The 22,629-nt window shown below is 38.8% G+C and overlaps 1 protein-coding gene across 1 annotated transcript in view; it reads left to right on the forward strand.

The window, feature by feature from the left end:
• The first annotated feature begins 10,325 nt into the window (after window positions 1-10,325).
• HECW2 (HECT, C2 and WW domain containing E3 ubiquitin protein ligase 2) overlaps window positions 10,326-22,629 on the forward strand; it is a 115,872-nt gene continuing 103,568 nt past the window's right edge. Inside the window, exon 1 of the mRNA XM_009810201.2 lies at window positions 10,326-10,617. Within this exon, the coding sequence (XP_009808503.2) occupies window positions 10,326-10,617 (292 nt within the window). The remainder of the gene's footprint in view (window positions 10,618-22,629) is intronic.

A 22,629-nucleotide genomic window follows, 5' to 3' on the forward strand; every position in this document is an offset into this window, starting at 1 on the left:
CGTGAACATACATGTTTTACGCAAAGAAATGCCATTTTTCAAGTTGATAATATCCCCTTTGTGACAAAAATTAATAAATAACATGATGAATTGAAGTGGTGTGCTGCTTTGAGAGGGACAGAGCATTCCTGTGTTTCCTGATAATGTGGGAATCTCTCAGCATGAGAGATGTGCCTGTTCTGTGGTGGTTTGATATCATTTCAGTGAGTGAAATCAGTTTTATGTGGTAGAAAACTGAGCTTGTACAGGCTTGGTAATGGGAATGATTGTATTGGACTTCGATGAATGGAACAATGACTGTTCATTCATATTCATTGTATATTCCAGGGATTTCCTGTTTAAAATAGAATAAAAATAAATTTATATAATTGTTGTTATTGCATAGTATATATACTCGCTTTTAATAACTGCCAAATAATTACTTAAATCAGGCTCTGTTGAGTATTGCTAAAATACAGCTGTCATTTATGGATGTGACACTCATTGACTAGTATTTACATTGGTATGGATTGCAGAGACTTGGAATGAAAGTGCAGAACTACTCTGATTCTAAGTCGTAAATAATTGTACTCCTTCTTCTGTCAAGTGCATTATTTTATAAATGGCTTTTTGAATTGTGGCTTTGTTGGCCTGGCAGTTTTCCTTTCTTTTTTTCAAAGGAACACATCTTTTTTTTGCTGTTTGTCAGGCTTCTTGGCATAGTACTTGTTCTTCTGGTTATGTGTTTATTTACTTTCCTGGACAGGCAAATGCTAAATTGTTCTTTTCTGTAAAAGTTATGTGTTTTGGTCTTTACTGTCCCCTGTTGTGAAAAAGCCTCGGGAGAAGATGTATAATTGGGGAACTCTGGGCTGGTGCTGCTGATGTTCTGGAAGTCCTAAAGACAGGAGGGAGTTTCAAGAGAGTTAAATGGGCTACCCATTTTTCTTGTCATCAGTATGTTCTTGCAGGCTTTCACATATGTAAGTATGGGCATATATTACAGTTTATTCACCTTTTCCCATCCTGGGACAAAGTAGCTTCTCACGGAGATTATATTCTCTCTTTCTGGTATAGACATTTGACGGGGGCTGTATTTTAGATGGATTGTGTGACCTGACGTCAAAAGGCTAAACTGAGAGCAACTGCATCAGTACTTCAAGGGAAATTCTTCAGGACAAGCAATCGACAGCAACTAGGAGCAGATATATCAGTGTCATGAACACTGAAGATCAGATATATCAGTGTCATGAACACTGAAGATCATACCTCTGGCAGTGGGGATTCTGATTTTAAAGTTTACATAGAGTAATATTATATCATGAATTGTACCTCCAGTCTCTGCCTCATTTGTTAACTCAACTCTTTGAGGGATGGTGCTACAGGTAAGATTACTGAAATAAATGAACTTGGTTAAAGTAGTTGCCACTCCAGGAGGAGATTGAGGGGCCGTATAGTACATATGGAGCATAGCCTCTTGGCTATGAAATTGCACTAAAATTTCCAGTCATGTTTTGTTTGTTCATGTGAATGGTCTAGAGGATAAGAGTGTATCTGGTACATTTCAGTTAAATTTATGTGCAGTTCTTACATTGCTGCTTCCGGTGAAAGACAGGGATGAGTTTTAGGCCATAGATGTCCTCTTGTATATCTGCAGAGCAAAACTAAGATACATCTGCAGGCCAGCTGGATCTCACAGCCTGGTAGCCGCAGCAGAAAGGATTGTGTGAACCCTCCATAATCTCTTCAGTGCAAATTCACTCCAAGCTCTCGGTGTTGAACACTGTAGTTCACTTGGCTGAGTTAGCTTGAAAAGTTTCAGGGCTTGCTTACTCCATCTTAGCTGTGGGTATAGCAATACAGGGACATGGGACGTTTGTCTACACTGACAACGCAGTATGTCAGTAAGTATGCTCTAAAACTGGTGTAACTGTCAGCGTGCCAAGCTATACATATGTGTAGGTATGGATGTGTACACTAGTCTCTGGATACACATTTATGACCTTTTACTCTTTTGACCAGTGGCCAGATCTTCTGGGTACCAGCTAGCTCCATGCTGAAGCTTTTGTATGAGAATTAATATGATAAGTTGTACTGAAAGCACAGCAGTGCCTGATGGGCTACTGGGCAGGGGGTGTAGACCTGTCAAAAATAGGCAGAACCCTTCAAACTGCTGGTCTTCATAACAGGCTTGAGCAGTAACTTCTGCCTGATGTAAGGGAGTCGCAGTTGGTGGGATGGAAGTAAGCCTTACTCAAACAGCTAAGGTAATATGATAATATGAGGGTGACATTTGTTTCCAGCTAGATACAAAAGTGTATAGGACTGACTTTACAAATGAACTGTACAAAAATGCATTGAAAAGGTCACTCTGAATTAACTGAGCTATTCTCTGGCCAAATAATGTGCTGCATAGACTCTTTTTAAAAAATACATATTTATGCTGAACTATATGCTTCTTCCCTTAGGGAAGATTTTCAGCCAGTCTAAATTATATGGTGGTTTTGTAATCTGAGCTGATGTTTAACATCTGAGCTGAGTCACCAGATTTGAGTCCAAAGGAGAGTAGAGTACACATGCGCACTTTCTCTCTCTTTCCTTCTTTTCCTTCCTCTCCTGTATGGCAACACCCCTGTGAATTTCAGCACAGTAATTCTTAGCTTTACCTTAAAACATCTGAATACAGTTTCCAGAAGCAAATTCTGGTGCTAGTTGTGATTTCCCAGCAGTGAGTTCAGAGGATGAGTTAGCAGACCAAAGGCAGGGTATTCTCAGCAGTTTACTTTTTTGTTGTTTTGCCAGTGGTTTGGGCATGGCTCAGAGCAGACCAGCAAAGGAAAAGGGCATCTAGACAAAATTCTGTCCTCTTTTGCTCGGTCTCGGGTTTCTACAACTTACTCCACAGGTCAAGAGCGGGAGTGACTTTGGTACTCTGAATTGCTTTTTGGAGGACCCTCTGACTCTTCACGGAGGAGGCCAGCTGCCTAGCACAGCCGCCTGCCCAACGCAGGGCACGTAATTTAATCTGGCACTATGGTTTGAATGGAAAAGTCAAAACATTTCTCTTAGAAGATTTACAAAACGCTGCGTCTTTCAAGATGCTTCAGTTGACTTTCTTGGCAGTTTTCTTGATTAAAAAGGAAATCTGGTTAAATGATCCTGTGCATATAGGTTTGTTTCTGGAAAGTAGCAAGTTTATTAAACTCTTTCATCATCATTGCTTCGGGCTAAGCTGCTTCTAAGAGTATCCAGTAATTGTCCTACTATGAAAGTCTAGGGGGCTTTGTTAGAGGAGAAAGTAAGCAGATCAGCAGAAAAATAAAGTGTTTCTGAATTTAACTTGTCTTTTTGCACTTCTGGGTGGAACAAGTTATATTTCAAGACAGTCACTTGAAGTTAAATTAAAGTAAGTTTGAATTCTACTCCAGTTAAAAAGAAAGAAATTAAAGAACATTTAAGTACTTAAACTATATCTAAGTCCTGCATCAGTTATGATGGTAGTTTCCTATAATTTTTAATACCTTTTCAAGAGCACCCCAAATGAAAGAAATATCCAGAACTGTCTATTCAAGGAAAAGCAGTGAATACAAATTTACTGTCAAATGTGCAAATTAGAAGAACTGGGGAGAAAAGAGAGACATCTTTCCCTTTTAATCTCTCTGAGATATCCTCAGTATCCTTGTAATTAAAAAGAAAAATGGTGTCAGAGGTGTAATGAGGTGATTTTTCAAGTTTATGACATCTCTCTTTTGCTTTTACTTCAATCACAAATTCTCTAGGTTCAGAATGATCACTTTTTTTCTCCAAGATATCCATCACTGGACTTGTTCATGTAATTTACCTGCATAATTTGTTATTTAAAACATGCAGAGCTAATGAAAACTCAGGCATTCTATGTAGCAATATTGAACAGTTATGATTATATTTTAGCTGAAGGATCTCATCAGTTTTCTGCCTGATGTTGATGCTCAGAACTGTGCAGTTAGGTAGTATAATGGTTGTTATATTTTTGAAATACTGAACTTAGTGATCTACTAGAAAAAAAAAATTTCCACTGCATGATACAAGTTGATTAATTCATATACTAAATCATTGTAAAGACTTAGGCTATAGCCATGGTCATGTAAGTAAAGAGGCCTTATTACCGTCTGCTTGGTAAACAGTGGAGAAGAATAGAGATCCCCAAATAGCTGATTTTTCTTGGCTCTTGAATACTGTGACAGCTTTTGCATTCATCTTTATCTGGGTAGCTGAATAGGCAGCATCCAAACATGTTAGCTTAACTCGAATCTGATAAAATGTTAGCTAACGGAGAAAAATCCTAATAATCAGACAGTGAAATACCTTCTGAGAGAAATTCTGTTATGTGGATCGCAGGAAACTTGATGAGTAGAAATTCTTGGAAATATTCCAGGAGGAATAACAAGAAAGGGACTTCTGGGCAGAAAGATGAAGCTTTTCTCTTATTTCTGTCTGTATAGAAAAGGATGCTTCATGTCAGCTTTATCTGATTTTATAATTTTTTTTTTTTTTTTAAATAGACCAAATCTGTGCCTCCAAATAGTTGTAGAAATACTAGAATATAGGCCTGGAAGGAAATATAAAGAGCTATCGAGTTCATCTCTGTCTCGGGCAAAATCAGTTACTGATGATCTTGCTGAGTAAGTAGCTGGTGAAATTTTACTGGGAGGGGCCCCTCTGTCCTGCTGGCAGAAGTACACAGCAGTTCTAAAGGAGCTTGAAAGCTCTTTAGTACTGAGGGCGGGGTAAGTGCAGACAGGTTAAGCATGTCAGTTAACCATATGGTTAACCATAGCCCAGCTTCTTAGGCAGGTTTTGCAGCTGACTGAATTCTGACTGTACTGCTTTCTAGCAAGTTTGCAGCCAGCATATGGATAGCTGCAAACAGACTGTAGTCATACCTTATTCCAGAAAACAGGCTAGTTTTGAGTTCTGTGGGGAGAAAAATCACCAAATTCTGAATTTAGTCAAGAAGCATTTTCTTTTCTCAGCCACTTAGTGCTCAGAGCTGGTCAGTTTGAGCCCTTTACTTTATTGTAGCATTTATACATCTTTCACAGAATCACAGACTCACAGATCACAGATGGTGGAGTCACCATCACTGGTGGTGTTCAAAAAACGTGTGGACGTGGCACTGCGGGACATGGTTCAGTGGGCATGGTGGTGTTGGGTTGATGGTTGGACTTGATGATCTTGCAGGTCTTTTCCAACCGGAGTGATTCTATGAACGGGGGGAAAATTTGGGGGTCAGTTGGGCTGGATGGTTCTTCCTGCCCATCTGATGTACAGCGACAGAGACCCTCAGGTGCAGTGTGCTTCCCGAGGGCTCTCCCTGCCGAGCCTTGGCTGGTGGGCTGCTGCACTGCCCACCTCCTTGCCTCACTCCTCTTGCGGGTGACGTGACGTTGCAGTGCAGTGTCGTGAAGCCAATCCCCCAGTGAAGTGTGTTAGTCATTGCTTCCCCAGCAGCACCCTCAGCCACCTGCTTAGAGTACAAATCTTGTCCAGAGGGTGATGGGTCGTGCTCTCAGGGCCAGCCCTATAGAGTCAGTTTACAGTAAATGCTGTGGGAAAAGGCTGTTAGCAAGACCCGTAAGCCACATAAAAGATCACTACATAAACAAGAAATGAATCACTGTTTTGAGTAAGATAAACAGGACAGCATGTGAACTCTGGTTTGTTTGTTTTGCATGGTGGGGTGGGATTTTTTTGGTTATTCCTGTGCTGTAAATCCTGGACTTCCATTCATGTATTTTTCAAACTATTGAATGTTTGACTGCATGTCAGAAATGGTTTGATGTTTCTTTTCAATCTTCTTTAAAGAAGGTTGGGCAAGGGGACTTTTGCTCTCTGTATTTTGTGTATTGAGTGGAACTTTTTCCCAATTCTGGTCCATCTATGATTAGTAATTGAGGAGTATATTCAGATAGAAATAATCCTGAACTTGTGCCACCTAGAGATTAAGAGGAAATCAGTCCTATTTCTCTCTAAGCTTCTTGTCAAGTATTGAAGAAAATGCTGTGATATGGATAAGCAGCTTTGGTACAGTTTTCACTTTTCAACTAAAATACTTGCTAAAGTTAGTATCTGCTAATTTCTCAAAGGCCTATATTTCCCCTATGCTTTTGATTCAGTTTCCACATTTCAGCTTGCCTTCACGAAACAATATGCCTTGCCAGCTTGGTCTGATACTTAGTGAAATCACTGCTCTGATCACGTTCAGCCTGATGAGCCAAACCTTCATGGCAGGGCAGGTGCACACAGCTAATCGTGGGTATTGTCCTTACAGTGTAGTCTGGATGCAAATGCTGCTTCAGTGGCGCTTAGCAGGAATTGAAGGTGGGAGGATAATTCTTATTTTCAGTCACTGGTGAGATGTATGTGTTAGTGTACAGTTAGTTATGTTATTAATTACAGACATTGGGAATTGTTAACCAAATGTCAGATAAGCAATTCCTTTTGTAGGCAGGAAGGCACTGTATAAGGTTTTCACCTCATCTTCAGACTGAATTTTCAGACTGCAAATAATTGAAGTAGTGGCTCTTTTTTCCCTTCCATCACTCCCTTTGGTTTGGGTTTTATGGCAATCACCTTTTCCCCTTTTACAATATGAGTGTCTTATTTGTCTCTTTACAAATCTCCTTAATTCATCTCCCAGCTTACTGTGAGATGCTACGTAGCAGACTGACATTAGGGCCCCTTTACAACCTATTTCACAGCATTTAGAAAATATTCTAAAAGCTTACGAGTCCTGAATTTTTTGAGGTATTTTTTCCTTAATAGGAGCTCATTTACATGCGAGTTTAACTTGTTCATTGCAAATTGATTTCAATTGCTTTAAGTGATGTGATTTTTTTGGGGATTATTGTTTAAATCATGGCTTGAAGACAATTGGATTTATGAGTAGGATCAGAGAAGTTACCTAGCATTTAGATTTGTGGTTTACTTTACTCTCAGAAACTGTAACGATGCCTGTGATTCACCAGAGTGATAACAATTAGGACTTAAGAAAATGGACTGTTGCAAAGAAGTGAACATTTTTCTCAGGCTGTTCTCATCTCTCAAACTGTGGGATAGCCCTAGCTAGTACAAGTTAGTTCTCATGTGTCCTTAAACATGCATGAGTTTGTCCATCTGCCACATATAAATTTTCAATATGTTCCAACAAATGCCAGTGCTGCCCTGGGTACAGTGTGCTGCTCTGCAGCTGAAGGAAATTTTTTCATCCCTCCTATTAAAACTTTGTCTTTAATTTGTAATCCTCCTGCATGACACTTATTTTGCAGTGATTTTACTGCTGTAAACCCACTGTATACAATAGTTCAAATAGTTCAAAATTACATAAATCTCTAGCTGTGGGACAGAAGAAAATTAACTTCATAGCACGCTGTCACTCTGTTAATTAATCTCATCCCATCTCCTAGTGTGGAGGGTGGTGGTACCCACGCAGGTGTACATGCTTGCTGCGGTGGCAGGCTCAGGTGCAAATCGGGGCTTTTCCTGACTAGGGGGTACAACCCTCACTGTGACATGTAAGACTTAACTGTTAGCATGTGCTGTTGTCCAGATCACAAACTAAAAAAGAAGGAGGACCAAAACGAGGGGGGATTGCAGTGACTGGCTGATGCTTGTGTGTTTCACTGGCTTGTAGGGAGGTTAGTGGCTATTTCTTATTTACCCTTCTGGTCTCAAAGTCACCCAGGATTTTCAGATCTGTTGAATAATACTCGACATAGAGAAACAAGATACTAACTTCCCTGACTCTCATTTAAGAAGGCTTTATACCAAAGTTTCCTTTTCGTCACTGACACTGGTGTCAGAGGCAGAGTGCACGGGAACATGACAGAGAAGGAGTTGGTGAACCCTGCTGACATCCAGCACCAAAAATAAAATGTTTTGCGTATGCAGCCAAAACATTGCTCATGTCAGGAAAGACTGTGTCGTGTACTTTGTGAAGTAAATATGGTAATCTCCATGTCACGTCTGTATATCTAGAATTATTGAACTGAATTTTTTTCTTTCCTTTTCTGCAATATTTGATGCAGAACCATGTACAGTGTGTGATGAGTTGTGTACAACTGAATGAGTTGAACTTTATTTTTTCCCCTTTGTTAGTTCTTAATATTTAAAAACATCTCCAATTTAAGAAAAGCTGAAAAATAGTAGAGGAATTTGTCGTACACTGGAAGAGTGCATACACTGAAATGTTACTAAAAAGAAACTTGAAGATGAGTGATAGGAAATAGAAGTGAAGGGAAGAGGCAGATTTTGAAGATTCATCATGTGGGGAAAGAGGAATGAAGAGAAATAAATCCCTCAAAATATGAAAATGTCTTTTTAAAAAAAAAAAAAAAAAAAACCAACCAAAAATGAATTTTGCTTAATCAAAGTCTTGGGACCTCCAAGCGCTCTACTTGTTTTTTCTTTTTAATAATTAAATGTCTTTTGACCTCTGGAGGCAGAGGTTCGTGTTTAATAAACCAGTTGTCAGACATTTGATTGATAGCAGTAATGTACTGTAGGTCTAATTACAATTATAATACTATGGAAGTGGCCAACCAATCTGTTAGCTTCTCGTGGACTTTACCTAATTCTGCATTACAGGCTTCCTTACTTGAAACAAGGAACATTATAGCAGGTGACACTCAGCCCTGTCTGACAATGCTTGGGTTATTTTAAGAGAACAAATATATCTGTGTATGATAGCTGAAGGCTATGACACCAAGAAGAAAGCCCAAGAATAATACACAGGTACCTCTTACTTGCATTTTTAGTACATGTACATGCACACATTTTTCTTATGTGGTTATTTGTATGTGTAAAAATAAGGAGATGTTTCCTGCAGTGTACATCCCTCACAGAGGATACTATAGTGCAATAATTGATGTTGTCACTGGTTAAGTTGCAATCCAGTCAGAAATGTTGAAATACTATTTTCAAATTGTATGAAGAGTGTAAGGAGCCGAGGACACAATTTCTTCCCAGCTCTCTAGTTACTGGACAGGATGACTACTTTGGTTTGGTTTGGCTTTGGAGAAAATAGATAGTTCCTCTTCCAGGTGAATATAGTACAGAAGATAATTTTCACAGTTTTGGCTGAAAAACACATTACCTGAAAATTCAGTTTTTTCTGAAAGCAAATGGTTCTGCCAAATGGAGACCATTTCATTTCCTCTGTAAAATAAAGAAACAATGAGTTGATATAAACTATAGCTTTCGAAAAAGGCAAACAGCTTTGGTCAAAGTCATGTAACTTAGTTAAGGAAATTTTCATATTTCTTCTGCGACAGGAGGTTCGCCATCATCGATTCTGTACTGCTACAGGCTGTTCCCTTTGCTTTAATATTTTGCTATTCTTGTCTTTCCTTTCTGATGATTTATCTCAAGTTTTAAGTAATACAAGGGCTTATTTTCAAATGGTGGTACTTTTAGGAGCTATGGATAATGAGATGCAAGTTCTGCTTTTGAAGATATGGTATGATGATATTGGCATGACCATTCCAGTGAAGACCTTCTAGTGTTTCCTCAGGGCTACGGGAAAGCTGTTGAATTTATAAGGGCTGTGTTTTCTGATATATGGAGAAGAAGAACAAAATCTGATTGCACAGAGAAACTGTCATGCACTAATTGAATCTATATCCATAGACTAAAGTACCTCATTCAATGGTCTGACAGGTTTTTGTATGGTATAGAGAATCTCAGAAGCTCTGCTTTGTATCTTAAAAGATAAAATCCTTAAAAAATTATTTTATAGCACAAATCTGTGATACCATATTTCTACTGAAATGATATCTCTAACCTTATTAGTATCTTTAACACTTTTCTGATTCTGAACATATAATGCATAGAGAGTATTCTTGGAAGCTAACACATCTAAGTGAAAGTGCATCATATACTGCTGTGATTTCTTTGGTAGAAGACGAGTTCATTATTTCTTCACTCTTTAGGCTGCTGTCATATGAGCTTTGTTACTGTGTCTATTCTTGCTTGGTAGATGGTCTTGGATGTTTTACTTTCTGTTGCTTTCTGGCTTATAAATCTTATTTCACAGTGTGTAGCTAACTCTGAATTTTGTTGCAAGTGATTCATGCTTTTTTTTTTTCTTTAGCGTATGGCACACTAAGGTGGCTACAGTGGTAGAGCAATGTAGTAAAAGATTTACTCAGTCCATTTTAGGCTTCTGTAGGAACTTTGCACTAAGACCTCTCCATTTAATGTTTGACTGAGTAACCTGCTGTCTCACTTTAACTATTGTTTTTTTTCTTCTTCATGGTAGATCTCTGAACAACAACTTTTTCACGTAAATTGACAAAAGCGGAGAAGAGATGGCTGGTTCAGCCCGAGAACATCTGCTTTTTGTGCGACGTCGCAACCCACAGCTACGGTATACTCTGAGCCCAGAGAATCTGCAGAGTTTGGCATCTCAGGGCACCATGGCTGAGAACATGAACTTGCAGCGTGCCAACAGTGACACTGATTTAGTGACCTCGGATAGCAGGTCTAGTTTGACAGCAAGTATGTACGAATACACTTTGGGGCAATCTCAGAACCTCATCATTTTCTGGGATATTAAGGAAGAAGTAGACCCAACTGACTGGATAGGACTTTATCACATAGGTAGGTCAGAAGCATGTTGTAATATTTCTGTGTGTTTCTTGCTCTTTTGTCACTTGATGTTTCCTTTTTTGATATGTGTTCTGGCACACTACGTAAGTAATCTAAAGATAAAATTGAGGTAAGACTGTAGAGAATTACATTGGATTTCTCTTTGCTTTTCTTAGTGCAGTGAATTATGTAAAAACATGATTCTAATTAATGTAGCTCTGGTTCCACAGTGACCTGCTAGAAGGTGAAATGCATTCTTCTTAAACAACAAATGTACATACAGTTTCCTGTTTTCACCTTTGCAGGTGACTGGCTTACAGACTGGAAAATTGGGAACGCTGTATTCATCATGTAACTTGACATGCTTACTGTCCAATATTTATGCATTTTTTTTTTGGCAAGTAAATTCTTAACACTTGTGAAAAGGTATTTTGTACAAGTCTTCGATTTTGTAGAACTGAAATTGTATCAGTTCTGAGGGAGTAAGAATTTCTGTTTATGAAGAATTATTGTAGAAGAAAATCCTCTAAAGAGATTCTTCTCTGTGCTTTTTTGTACTGTTCAGGATATTTCATAGAAGGGAGATGGAAAGCGCTTTAGGCTGGCATGCAAGGGCCTGTGGGCAGTGTGTGCATTAGCAAATAATGTGGCTCAAAAGGAGTGGATCAGCAGGTCAAAGCAGTTGGTGCTGAGACCCAAGCATCAGCAGCATATTTGGGTTGTGGTTTTCTTTTAATCAGGACCCTAGATACAAACATCCCTGCTGTGTGTGTGGTTTGGAGCTGTCCAAAGGGCAATCTTTATGTCCCCGCTAGGAGTTGGAGCATAGCTAGTGGGTAGCTGTAGTAGCACATGGGGTTTAATCATCTTCTCAAGGCATCCAGTTCACATGCACTAAAATTACTCTCTGGATTTAACTAGTGCTCAGTAAGTGGGACTGATTGGTTGATTTGTTTCAGAATTGCACTGCTTCTCTGAATCTAATTACTAATGTTGAAAGGAACTCTCAATTCAACCTGCCAAAAGCAGGTATAGCAGAAACTGGTGGAAGCAGGTCTGACCACTGGAATTTTTTCCGTGCTGGGACTAAGCTTAGTGCAATGAAATCAGTCACAGTAGGATTTTGGAGAGATATTTGTTGTGCCAGCTTTTTCCAAGATGTTCCATCTCTGCATCACTTAATGTTACATGCTGTGGAGATGCTGTTTCCAGTTCTTATTCTTTTTTTGTCTGTTATTTTTTTTTTCTAACATTACTGCAGGTCCACAAACTGGACAGTATTGACTTGTGCTGTTCCAGTGCTGGTTATAAAAGCTGTACTGGAGTTGCTGCAAAACCTGTAGTCTCTCCTGGAATGAACTGTGGATATGTGCTAACATTTAAGCCACCTAAATGAAGTGTCTCCATAATAAGCAAACATGAATCTTCCCAACAGCATTAGCATCCTGAAGGGCGGTCTGTGCTGTAAAATGCACCGACTGATAAATGGAACTTAAACATTCTAATTTAAATACATTGAGAGGTTCGTATGAATAAAGGTTTGACACCCTTTCCCATTGTTTTTTTTCATGGTTCACAGCACTTCAGGGTTGGTATTCAAGATGCTAAAGTACAGCATCTTTCTATAAAATTCCCAGTGGTTCTTATTGTAGGCTATAAGTGATTTTTATTTGTCTTTCATGATTAAAAATATTTCTGCTTGCAGTCTGTTGGGCCCCTAAAGTACAAAACAATGTTAGGTTACCACAGGGTAAGAATCCTATAAGGAACAGCCAGATTCATGCCTCCTTGGCCCTAAAACTGCCATCATGCTTCTCTGTAATGCCAGAGTGTTTGAGATATGTGTTGGGTTTCCTCTTCTCTTGTTAAATAATGAAAGGACCAGGAACTCATTCACATTGAGCTTTTGTCTCTGCTGCCACTTAAAATCCATGAGCGCTGGTGAGATTTTTGTTGCTGACTTAAAATAGATCTGAGCAGAGTCTTGCCTTTAAGATTTGTGGTGTCATCATTCAGAATCATGGAATTGCACAGTTTTTACAGCAGAGAGGATATATTCGGTCTGATAGGCATGCCTGCCTATCTTTGATTTAGGTTTTTTGATAAACTCTTTTAAATATCTAGCATCTTTAAAAAATAAAAAATAATAAAAGAAATTGTAACCTTTCATTTGCATAACTTTTATAGACATAGCTAAGGTAAGTTAAATCCCACATGATATAATCCAGGATTTTCAGTGCTTTGTAATAATTGCTGTGAAACACCCCAGTTCCCACCTACTCCTTTGGAAGCTGAGGACACTCTTTTCTTATTTTCTCAGGAGAGGGATGTTTGTGGGTGAACATATTTAAAAATAAAAGCTCCGTTCTCAAACACGTTATTAATATTCAGTGTAGTTGCTTGAGGTTATCCATCCTGTTCTTTCTTTACAATGAAGACCATTTCACTTACAAAGTCGCTCTCCTCTGGCACCACCTCCTGAAGGCAGCGGAAATTGTGTGTGGTCACTAACACAAGACAGCGCTGGGGCTGTGCCAGCCTGGTGCTGTACCTCCAATGTCCCCCTACGTCTTCTAGTAGAGCACCATTTTTTAAGGAGCTAGGAACAGAAAAAGGCAAATATTTTGCTCTTATTTAAAAAACCACATTGTATAACCAAAAGCACAGTCCTGTGGCTTTTTTTTTAATGTTTGTTGTCCAATTAACTGTCATGAAAGCTGGGTCAATGTTTTGGGGGGAAAAAAGTGGTTGTTAATTCTGTAAATGAAGAGAAGGTGAAATTCTAAAAGTAAGCTCAGGCATTAGTACAGAGAGATCTGGCAAAGGTCTGAGGCAATCCAGGTAAATTTTCACTTCAAATTAATTTCATAGAATACATCCGTTATAAAAGGAATTGAAAATGGCACACTGGGAAACTGTCTTCCCTCTTTATTCATTAATTTATTCAATTGGTGCTCTTTCATTAGTTTCCTATCATGAGAAAGCAGTTATTTCTGTGCTTCTGAGTGTGGTTTTACTGCATGGTTAAAATTGCAGTGGCTCACTAGGAATCCCACCAAAGTTATTAGATCCTTTTCTTTTTGAGAGACTGACTACAAATCACCGTACACCTTCACCCAGACATTGGTTGGTGCAGTTGGTCAGAAGACTGTCAGTAATCAGTCACTGCCTTTACTACTAGGTGGTATGTAGAGGTTTGGGGATGATTGGCTTACACTAGGGAGTATTAGACGGAGCTTCTTCTAAGTGCAATACAACTTCAGTGAAATGTTTGGCCTGTTGAATGATTATGAAGATAGATGTTGTCTTTTTAAAAAGAGAAAAGCCTAAGGGGAGAAACACAGAATCATCTTATTCTGAAGGAAAGATTATTTTTTTAAGTGCATGTGGATTTTTTTCTGGACTTCTGTTGTTTTTTGTTTTTTTTTTTTTTTTTAAAAGGGAGGGAAGTCATAAATGAACACATATTTTATAGAAAAGACTTCATATTTTATTAGATATTAATTCACTGTAATGTCCTCAGGATACTCCTCTGCAGTAACTTTTGATCTTTCATTTTTAAACGTAAGAAGTTGAACCTAGCTGTGAAAAATTCTACATAGCTCTACATAGCTAAATTCATGCCCAGTTTTTCTATGATTTTTTATTTTAAGGAATTTTTTTTAGATACATGGGTGAGCTTGCTGGTTTTAGTACCATATGTGTATCTTGTTTCATCACCGTGTACAGCTAAAATGTGATCTGTTTTCTTGTTGAGGGCCTGCATTGTACAGAGGGTCTTTCTCTTTTCGAGCGTATTCCTAAGGATTACCAGAAGAAAAGTGTATGTGAGGGACACAGCGTATTCTGTGAAGGCAAACATCCTTTTTCTTGACTATTTCTGGTTTTGTACTGTCTGAATGCTTTGAAGTGTCAGTAGCACTTCTTGAACAGTCTTGTCCATCAAGTTTTGTTGAAGCAGCTTTCCAGCTCCAGAGGTGAGATGTGTGGAAAATGTAGATAACACGTTTAGAAAAAAGCACAGAAAGATGTTCCAGTGAGACTACATGCAAGGGAGAAATGTTATTTCTGAGTCTTAGATCTTCTTTAGGTAAATAGGGGAGTGTTACATGAAATATGAAATTGTTAAATCTGAAATACAGGTTTATCATTTTGAATTTAGCTTTAAGCTTTGCGTAGAATGGGCTTCTCGTTTCTTCTTCAGGACCAGTTATGAGGATTGATGAAATTCAGAGAGGGGGCTTTTTAGCAGGGGTATTGTACCTGTGCTTAGTCTGAAGAGTAAAAGTAAATTTTCAGTCTTTCTGTCCTAATTAGAAGGAAGAGGTCCATTCTCCCAATATTTTTTTTTAAGAGCTAAACTAGGATTTAGACTGAAAACCTTCTTCATCTTTTGAAGTGGTAGAAGACTACAGAATTTAACAAAGGCATTTTGCATCTTGTTAGACACATGAAGTTTTCTTGTTCAGTACTGACCCAGCTTTTGCTTTGTACATGGATGTTTTACAAATGTTTGTTCGAAGAAGTATTTAAGTTATTGGAGTTTTACAGACATTTTTTCCTCTAATATAGAGGAATCTGAATCTTGCTATGGCAAGAGTGGGCAGGCTCTGGAATCCAGTAGTGACTATGGCTGTGCAAAATATTGGACCCATTTGGAATCAAAAAAGAGAAATGGGTATTCAGTTCAAAGGGACTATGAGACATCCCAGTTTTCTTGCTACCGTGTTATTGTAGCAACAGGGTACCAGGACTTTCTTGGGAAGTGAGGACTGTTTTAGAAGATGAGCAGGTGGACTCTCCACTGCTCATGGGATGCTGAGGGAAGTGGAATCTTGGTGAGTTTTGTGGGTTGCCATGAAATCTTGTATTTAAAGAAATCAGAAAGTACAAAATAAAGAATAAAAAGTCAGGAGAGAGAAGCAAACCCTACTTTTGGTTTAAGTAGATTAACTCCCATGGCCAAATTGCTCAAGTTGGCCTATTTTTGTCCTAATTTACAGAGTCCTAGTTACGAGATGCATGCCCTTATTCTAGAGATCCTTAGCACATTTAAAATGCTGGCTATCAAGGGTCATTATATTTATTTCCATCAGCTGCTTTTCACAGGCTGCTTAGCTTTTTGTTATACCTACAGCATGGATCCACAACAGTATTATAAAAACAAAACAGAAATCAAACAAAAAAAACTGATGCAGAATTATATAGGACAATTTAGAGAGGATCTAGGTTTATACTAAGCCTCCTAGGGTAATGGAGTTTAGAGCCTTTCCATTTCAGGTCAGACGAAATTAAAAAGAAAAAAGCTTTCACATAAACTGCCTTTAAAATAGTGGCTTACATTAGACAGAGACATTATAAAATGTTAAGATACTTTATTCCCAAAAGGTTTCTCTGGTTTCCATTATAGAAAACATACTAAGTAATAACTTCATTATCATGCAGAAAAGCCTGATTGTTCACCTGATTTTTTTTTTCCTTCCTGTTTTAGCAATATGAGTACTTTACTTCAAAATCTAAGCAGTACTGTTAATGTCTATTGACTAGTTACTAGGCATAACAGTATTAATTTGTGGTTATTTCTCATTTTGGCCGCTGCTACAGTCTGCAAACCATGAGCTTGACTTTCCGTGTAGAAGAGTCTGTCTTTACCCAGCTGACTCCATGGTAGTGTCTTTGGCTTAGGCTTCCAGGAGGCTAGTGTTGTGCCATTTGTCATGAACCATTGGGGATTTTTTTTTTTTTTTAATGATATCATCTGACTGACTAAGCGCTGTGGTGGTTTTGGTTCTCGACAAAAAATAAGCAAAAAGACTAGCTGTGGCTCTGAAGCTCTGGAAGAGCCATAGCTGTGCATGCTGAGATGTCGGTGAAACTCCTATTGGAGATGTGTGCTTAAATAATACGTATAACAAAGCAAAATTCGTAGTCGGCAATAAGTAGGATTATAGGAGAGAACTTGAATTAATGTTGGCCTGCATCCGGGATTGGCACTAGTCTGTGTCTGTCTGATGTTGGTATTTGTGATAAGCAAAAGTGTGTGGAAAAAGCTGCCTTGAAATGCCTCACTTGCTAGTGACTTAGTAATATTTAGGGAAAGGCCACCTCTTGAGTGGGCTAATGAAAAGTGAAGGCAGTCTAATACAGGAATTGTATCCTAAAATCATATGCGGTGAGGCTTACAGTGATTTTAAAAAAATCTGTCACAAACCAAGGGTCTTCAGAAGCTTTCCCTCTAGGTACTGCATTTCAATCCTATTCTTTCCTTTCTTCCTAGATCGTGCCCCACATGCAAAGCAACTTTTTCCCCAACACAGAATTTAGTATTTTTTCCTCCTCAGTTGTGAGTTAGTAAATTTTGCTAAAATATCAGTGTATGGACAGCATAATACTTCTCTTTACTGCAAAAGCCAGAAGACATGAGTAGAAGGTGCTTTCTCTGTGTATTTGCATTGCATGCAGTAGATACCTTAAAAGATACACTCACTACATTAAAATACACTCTTTATTTTAAGAGAAAAGAATTACTTCCCTGATAAAAAATAAAAACAAAACCTAGAATCTTGTAGGATGATATTTATGTCTGGAAGTTCAAGCTGTGACAGAGAAAGCATTGCCAGAACATCCAAACTTTTCCATTAATTGTGTTTTTTAAGTTTTTGCGATAGCCCTGATCTGAAAACTAGACAAATGTAGCTGCAGGGAGGACGCTTTCAGCTGTGTTGTAGGTATCTTTCCACTGCAAGAGGTTTTGGCATGACAACATTTATAACCCTTTGGGTAGAAAGCAGTGTTCTCCCCACCCTCTCTTTTTGACGTAAGTGGCTGTTCTAGCAGATGGGAAGATGGCAAATACAAGCACAGGATAATGGAAAACAATGTACACTTCTGAATTTGTAATCATAGAAATCATAGATCATAGAATCATTTAGGTTGGAAAAGACCCCCAAGATCATCCAGTCCAACCGTAAACCCAACACTGCCAAGTCCACCACTAAACCATGTCCCTAAGCACCACATCCACACATCTTTTAAGTATCTTCAAGGATGGTGACTCAAGGACCTCCCTGGGCAGCCCGTTCCAATGCTTGATAACCCCTTCAGTAAAGAAATGTTTCCCAACGTCCAATCTAAACCTCCGCCGACACAACTGGAGGCCCCCTACTCCCGTCCTATCACTCCCCACTTGGGAAAAGAGACCGACACCTACCTCACTACAACCTCCTTTGTAGAGCAATAGCTGTAGAGCGATAATGTCTTCCCCCAGACCAAACAACTCCACTTCTCTCAACCGCTCCCCGCAGGACCCGTTCTCTACACCCCTCACCAGCCTCTTATGCTCCTCTTTCAATGTTTTCCTGAAAGTCTACTACTAATACTGAGGAAACAAATATTGTTATACATATTCTAATGACACTCTGTGTTTCACCAAGTGCTAACTTAAAACATTGAGTAATATTCCCTTTTACCATAAAACTGCCTTGTGTTAGCTTGGTTTTTTTATTTGTTTGAAAGAGGTTGGCTTTCATTTTGATTTTTTTTTTTTTTTTAAAGACATTTGCTGATCTGTCTTCTATCATAAAATCAACATGTCATACTGTATTTTCAACATAATTTGGGAAAAACAGTTATTGGCATCCTGGCCTGTATCAGAAACAGAGCAGTGAGCAGGACTAGGGAATTGATTGTACCCCTCTACTCAGTGCTGGTGAGGCCGCACCTCGATTATTGTGTTCAGTTTTGGGCCCCTCACTACAAGAAGGACATTGAGGTGCTGGAGTGTGACCAGAGAAGGGCAGTGAAGCTGGTGAGGGGTCTGGAGCACAAGTCTTACGAGGAGCGGCTGAGGGAACTGGGGTTGTTCAGTGTGGAGAAGAGGAGGCTGAGGGGAGACCTCATCGCTCTCTGCAGCTACCTGAAAGGGGTTTGCAGAGAGGTGGGTGTTGTTCTCTTCTCCCAAGTGACAAGGGAAGGGACAAGAGGAAATAGCCTCAAGTTGCACCAGGGGAGGTTTAGGCTGGATATCAGGAAAAATTTCTTCATCAAAAGGAAGGTTTGGAATGGTTCAGGCTTTGGAACGGGCTGCCCAGGGAGGTGCTGGAGTCACCATCCCTGGAGGTATTTAGAAGATGTGTGGGTGAGGCGCTTAGGGCCATGGTTTAGTGGTGGACTTAGCAGTGTTAGGTTAATGGTTGGACGTGATGATCTTAAGGGTCTTTTCCAACCTAAATGATTCTATGAAATCACTGACAACTGGATTGAAAAAGTAGTTGCATTAATTCATCTATTGATTTGTTTCATGTAAGTAATAGATTATGGATTAGTTTTGCATTATGCACAGTATTAGAATTCCTCCTGTAAATTTTTTATGAAGTTCTTGGCTTTTTCATCTGCATGGATTTATCAATGACTATAAGAATCTGAATTAATGGAGAAGTGTTACAAGCTGAGTGTTAAATATAGTATTTTAAGGACATGACTGATGTAGTTAACACTAGTGGCACTTTGAAAGATGAGGAGCCTGTACACTAGGACTCTGAAACTAACACTTTATTGGTGGATATGTTTTATATAACCTTTTAATATATGCTGATATTGGATACACAGGTTCTTGAATTATAACCAGAGGAGGTTACTGAAGGTGTCAATGTTGATCGTGATAGGCCTTCTTTCCTAGTAAAGCTCATCAAGATGTGTCTTGCAACTTACGCTATTTGAGGAACAAAAAAGATCCAGAGAATGGCCAGACCTGACCATCTTAGAGCTCCTCTGGTATGGGAAAATTTTCAGCTGGGACTGAGCAGTACCCTACCCTTGTACAATTTTCCAGTTTGGCGTAAGAGAGGTACTGATGTGGGGTGAAGATGCTACAAGAGTGCCGTTAAACTGACTATGCTTAGCTGGTGTTTACTCCTTGGGAAAAAAAAAGCTTACAGACGTCTGCATTGGCAGCATTTCATGTCTCTTTGTCCAGTAGCATCCAGGACTCCATCTCTCTCACTCTGGTGGGCAGCCAATTCCCAGGCAAGCAAATCCCGTGCTTCAGAGCTTTGTTTCAAGGTCTGGTCAAACTCTCTTCATGAGATCTGGCTCCTTTGTCTAGCAGTCATTCGGAATTAATGTCAAAGTCTTCAGTTGTATTTCGAGTCACTAATCACTCATTCCATTGCTAATGTGTCAGTAGTCATTGAAAGTTTATAAAAATTAGTAGATTCATTGCCTTTGTCATTCCTGCCTTGACCTTGGGAATAAATTAATCCTTTATATCCCAGTGTGTGGTAATGCAAAAAATGAACCTACGATTTCCATAAAAATAACATATTAATTTCCCAGGTACTGTAGTAAGGAGAAGAGGAAAAGATACAAAAAGATGCTTTACTTTGCCTGGAAGAAGCAACATGGGTACTATAAAGTGTTAAGTGAATGTAAAGGAGCTTATTTTGATAATTTATAGAATATATTCAAAATAACTTGCACGGTTATGCAGATGTATGATCAGATCATAAGGAAAATAGATAAAGGATATTTATTCTTAAAGGGCATATTTAAGAATTCGATTTCAGCTTGATCTCTTCTTGCATGTCACTGTTAACATCAAGCCCTCTTTAACTGTACACAGAAGGTTTGATGGATACAGGTCACCAGTATCTAGTTTTCTTACAGAAAGTGTGATTAGAAATTCAGTTTCTGGTTTTCCCTGACAATAATTCTCTGATTGTTGCTATTCAGTTGATGTTAGAAGTTTTCATTATCAGAATGGTATGAACTCTCACGCTCTATGAAATGCTTCATTCCTTGAGAATTTAAACTTTATCTAATGGTCATAAATGTGGTTCACATGAGTGGAGTCGCACTCAAGGATAATTTTCCCCAGATTAAAAGTGAAAGCTTGGACCTACTAGGTGTCATCTGTGAAGAGGACTAAGAATTGAAGGCATTTGGTGCCTTGAAAGGTCAGGACCTTAATCAATGTTTTATCTTTTCCATCAAATGTGAAGATGCTTTCTCACATATGAAGCCAATTGAGCCTAAATGGATTTGGCTTTATAAGATGAAATATGTGTAGAAAACCGTTATAGAGCAATAGCAGGCACATACCATTGTCACGGAGATAAACATCCAGTAATGACCTCATAAAAAAGAAAAAAAACCCCCTAAACATCTTTCTGTGTTCACTGTAGTTTAATTTCTATATAGAGTTTCATGCATGACATAGTTCAGCAGATGGTAGCCTGCAGGGAGAGGGAAAATTCAGTTCGACAAATTTTTCAACATAGATGCATCTCTGAATATTAGCAGACTTACAGACAGGCCGTTGCCTTCAAAATACTGAATAAGGATGCAGCAATCTACCGAAGTCAGCAATGATTAAGATTTTAGGAGTTATTGATGGGGCAGTACTTAATGTACAGGCAACCACACTTTCTTTCATGTATGCTTTAACTTATAAATTATTTGATCAATAGGATGAAAAGTGCATTGTCCAATTTCCTTTAAAAAAACCCCACCACCATTATATGGTTTTAGCAAGTAAAAGCAAAGACAACCCACCTGACATCAGTGAAGTTCCACCAAATGATGCAAATAGCTTTATGACTTTTGCTGTCCATTCAGCTAGATGTTCTGAGTCATTAGCATGTAAGGTTTCGATTTTGAAAACTGAATGACCACACTTAATTGAGTAGACTCCTTCTCTCCTGCTCAAGCAGTTAAATAAAAATTACTGCCTTTCAGATTAGTCTAGATTACTGTCTTTGGTGCTACTATGTACTGCCCGTTGGCTGAGCAGAGCTAAGCTGGCAGAGCATTTACTCTCCCAAGAATACAAACAGTGCTATGCCGATTTTAGCATCTCGAATGGAATGAGGGGGAGCAGCAGGGGTAGCTGCAGGGAACCTGCAGGAGTGTGTAACCAGGAGAGTGAGAGGGACTGTCTCTCTGGCAGTAATTCCCCACTCGACCTGCTCAGCTGCAGTGTGCAGTGGTGACCCCAGCAGAGAGGGTGTGATGGGATGTGATTTGTAGGCTGCTGTAATAGGAGTGCAAGTCTGATTGCACTTTTTGTAATTAATTATTTATGCACTGGGTTTACTTGTGTTGCTGGGAGTAGCTGAGCTGGGGAGCCTTTTTCTCTAATTGCATTTAATTCTACGTTCTATTCTTTGCTTGCAGAATCCTAGGGAATTACTGTTCTTTAAAAATACTCTGCTAGGAATTTAAAAGACATCAGGAAATGTTGTTATCTGTAGGTGCTTTCAAGGTATTACACAAATTAATAAAGCTTCTTGTGCCTTCATTAGTAGTCTACACAGTTTTGTGGTCCATTTTTGCTGTTGCATGTTAACACTGTGAGAGAAGAAGCTTTTTACTTCTGAGATTTCATGCTAAAAAGTTAAATAAGCAAGACATTTATCTCCTTTTTTGACTTCTGGTGATGATTTTAATATAATTTGCTTTGATTTTTGGCACTGGTAAAACGATACTGCTTCTAAAGAATTGCAACATGACCTTTGTGTTTCTTTTAGCTTTGGTCTCATCCAGTTTAATCTTCATAGCCATTTAGTACTTTTTATAAGCAATGTTTGGCCTCGTCTGCTCTCATCTTCGTGACATAAGCTTAAAGATTTGAGACTAGAAGTAACTGCATCAGCCTCCTTTTTGTTTAAGAGGTAAATCTCAACCCTGAAGAAATAATCCATCTCATTACAAAACTCATAAAGCATATGTGTGAAGAGAAAGATCTAGACAATGTATGGGGAAAAAAAAGTCATTCCATTACTCTGGATGTGATACAATGGTGCTGAAGACAGGTTAGCAGTTTTTCTGGTTATTACGGGAAGACTCTGTTTATACTGTCAGTGTATTACTCTGGAGTTAACTTATGCTGGAAATTCTAAATTCTCTTCTGCTGAAGTAGATTCCAAAGATCCTGGGCAATCTTCCAATCTCCTTTTTCACTCTTCATCATCTCTCATGCAATAGATGCAGAAGAATGGGTTAGTAAGATGCTATTGCTTGGATAAT

The sequence above is a fragment of the Gavia stellata genome, chromosome 8, assembly GCF_030936135.1.
Source record: "Gavia stellata isolate bGavSte3 chromosome 8, bGavSte3.hap2, whole genome shotgun sequence".
Lineage (NCBI taxonomy): Eukaryota > Metazoa > Chordata > Aves > Gaviiformes > Gaviidae > Gavia > Gavia stellata.